Below are 2391 nucleotides of genomic sequence, written 5' to 3'. Positions count from 1 at the left end.
TCTCTCAGGTACAGTTAATATTTAGTGATGGTCTGAGAACAGAACTCAAGAGATAGAAGTGGATAGAAGTGTTTATTGTAATTATTTGACAAACCAGGCTTTAAACATAAAAGAAAGGCATTCAGTGAGACTGGGGAGGAGGTATAAGGGACGTGGTGTACAGGCTTGAAATTCGGTGGATATTTCCTTCTCGAATGCCTTTTAAGACCGGAAGAATATCCTCGAGAGGCTGCATGTGGATTCAGCCTGTACATTTCTAACCGGATTTAGCTCTCAAACTTGCAGACGTACGGCATTACAATCCAACAGTCATAATTTTGCCATTTTTCATAGCCTAAAGAGACAAGAAATGGAGAGATGAGTGGAATGCTTAAAGCTGGAAACATGAGAGAGAGGCAACACAGACAGGGCCAAAGTCCCTCCCTCTTTTTTGTGTGTCATAATCCTGCTCCAAGGAGAAGGGGCTCAGAGAAAAGAGAGCAGAGAGAGACTGAAAAGGGCAAGTGAGTTTGAATTCAGGAAATGTACCCCCTTCCAAAAGGTCAGGCTTAGAAACTGGTTTTGGGGATATGTCAGAAGTGGAACAGATATAAACATAAAAACTTGTTTGTTCTTACCTGTGCGGCTAAGAAGGGCCCCACAGAACCCGGTATTGGTAGGGCCTCCTTTCTCCCAGGCCTGATAGTTCAACACATCGCCATTACTCCACTCCCATCCACCTGCATTGGGTTGAGTCTGTGAAGATAGGACAGATGGACACCCGAGTCTCAGTTGCTCCTGAGATGCTCTGGCAGCATCTTCACTGGAATCCCAGAGTGACACCCGGCACCAGATAATCTGCTTGTGTCTTTATGGAGGAGATTTGGAGAGGAGATCTGAAAATTCTCTCTAAAGCCTTGATCTAGTGTGTAAGAATCAAAGTCACCAATACCACTGAAAGGAGCAAGGATTGTTTAGCACAACATGTGGTGCAATCCAGGCTATGCACCGCTGGCCTCAAAGGTCATGTAGATTCTGTAGTGGACAGTGTACACACCCTTCATTGATCAACAACTCAGCACATCTTAGGCACCATCACTGGGCGCAACAAGAATCTTGATTTAGGAAGTCTTCAGTACACATTGTTTGAAAAGGGGGATTGATATAACTAGAGATGAGGCCATGTCATACAACGCACAACTTCAGATGGGCTCAGGGCTTCGTTCTCCAGAAGAGCATCTGAATACTCTGGATTTCAGGGTGGCCTGGTCTAATGATTGGGCAGATTAAGGGAATCAGATGACTCATGATGGCAAATGGAGTTGTACAGTTACCCGTGAACAGAAGATGTAATCTCACCTCTGTGCTGTCATGGAGACCAATCCAGACAAGAGGGGGTGCTGTCCCACTGTTCTTGATGAGGGAGCTCACGAAGTAGCCCTCAGACTGAGTGAGCACAGACACGAGGTGTCCATTGCGACGTTTCTGGCATTCCGTCTAGGAGAGGAAGAAAGAGATTGGGAGAAGCATGCATTACACTAGGACTTAAGAAGCGGAGAAGATAAGCAACAGCAGGTGTACTGTGAATTGTGCGTGTCATTCTCCCTAGTATGTGTCAATAAAATGGAAGCTCCCGTGAACTCCCACTGTCCAAGCCCCTCTCGTCCCTGCACACAGGAATAAACATTCCAGTTTCAAGTACAGTTACTCACATGCGCATCCATCCAGGATTTTTCTGTCTTGAAAAAGGCGTAACAGTGGTGACCATAGGCTGTGGAGCCTTTGGGGCACCTGACTTTTGGAGACAGCTCTTCATTCTGCAGGTCTTCCCCTGACAAAGGAAAATGTAAAGGAGTGATGGAGTGAAAAAGAAGAATGGGTATTTTTGTTGGAAAAAGCATCATGGGGATATGCATGAGGGCAGTACTTGGAGTAATGGACCATGGCCATCCTCAGCCTTTCCAACACATTCATTATGCTTTCAAGTGTCACCAGAAACATTCGACGAGGAATCATCTATTCCACTATATCACTTGGATTTTATAAAATGCCCAAACTGTGCTCTTGTACCTGAGTTTCCCACAACACAGGGGCTGGATGTGGGAACGCTTACCTTTCACCTGGGCTTGGAGCACCAGGCAGGCGAGCACCATCCAAGCAACAGTGGTCATGGGAGGCAGCATCTTGTCTCACGGGAAAAGGCTGTCAGAAGAACGCATGGAATTTGGGTTAGGCAGGAGGCAAGCAGAGAAGCCACTGCTCCATCTCTCTGTTGTATTTGTTTAATTCCCAGATGATTGATATCTCCCAGTATGGGGACCGAGCAGATTTGATATTCTGAATATTCTTCCCAGGATGCCTCACAGAGTTATCACTGCTGAGTCTGACAGCGCTTGTGTCCTCTTGGGAGTG

At 46.2% G+C, this 2391-nt stretch overlaps 1 protein-coding gene across 1 annotated transcript; it reads right to left on the bottom strand.

Moving 5' to 3' along the window:
- Nucleotides 1-266: 266 nt before the first annotated feature.
- On the bottom strand, nt 267-2162 carry LOC130026015 (lithostathine-like). The gene is made up of 5 exons (XM_056116671.1): nt 2093-2162; nt 1692-1810; nt 1339-1476; nt 618-735; nt 267-334 (listed from the first exon to the last, which is right to left on the bottom strand). The coding sequence occupies exons 1-5, from the start codon at nt 2160-2162 to the stop codon at nt 267-269; spliced, it is 513 nt and encodes a 170-aa protein (XP_055972646.1).
- Between the last annotated feature and the right edge of the window lie 229 nt (nt 2163-2391).

The sequence above is a fragment of the Sorex fumeus genome, unplaced genomic scaffold, assembly GCF_029834395.1.
Source record: "Sorex fumeus unplaced genomic scaffold, SorFum_2.1 ptg000033l, whole genome shotgun sequence".
NCBI classification, from domain to species: domain Eukaryota; kingdom Metazoa; phylum Chordata; class Mammalia; order Eulipotyphla; family Soricidae; genus Sorex; species Sorex fumeus.
The sequence above is the reverse complement of the archived record's forward strand: the minus strand, read 5'-3'. Positions and strand labels throughout refer to the sequence as shown.

What these genes read in the sequence shown, in the direction of transcription:
- LOC130026015 (XM_056116671.1), bottom strand. Translation starts at nt 2,162, where the DNA reads ATGCTGCCTCCCATGACCACTGTTGCTTGGATGGTGCTCGCCTGCCTG. An exon ending in GCTCCAAGCCCAGGTGAAAG is followed by an intron (nt 1,811 to 2,092) that starts GTAAGCGTTCCC and finishes TTCCTTTGTCAG; the next exon opens with GGGAAGACCTGCAGAATGAA. An exon ending in GGCCCTTCTTAGCCGCACAG is followed by an intron (nt 335 to 617) that starts GTAAGAACAAAC and finishes TTGTCTCTTTAG; the next exon opens with GCTATGAAAAATGGCAAAAT.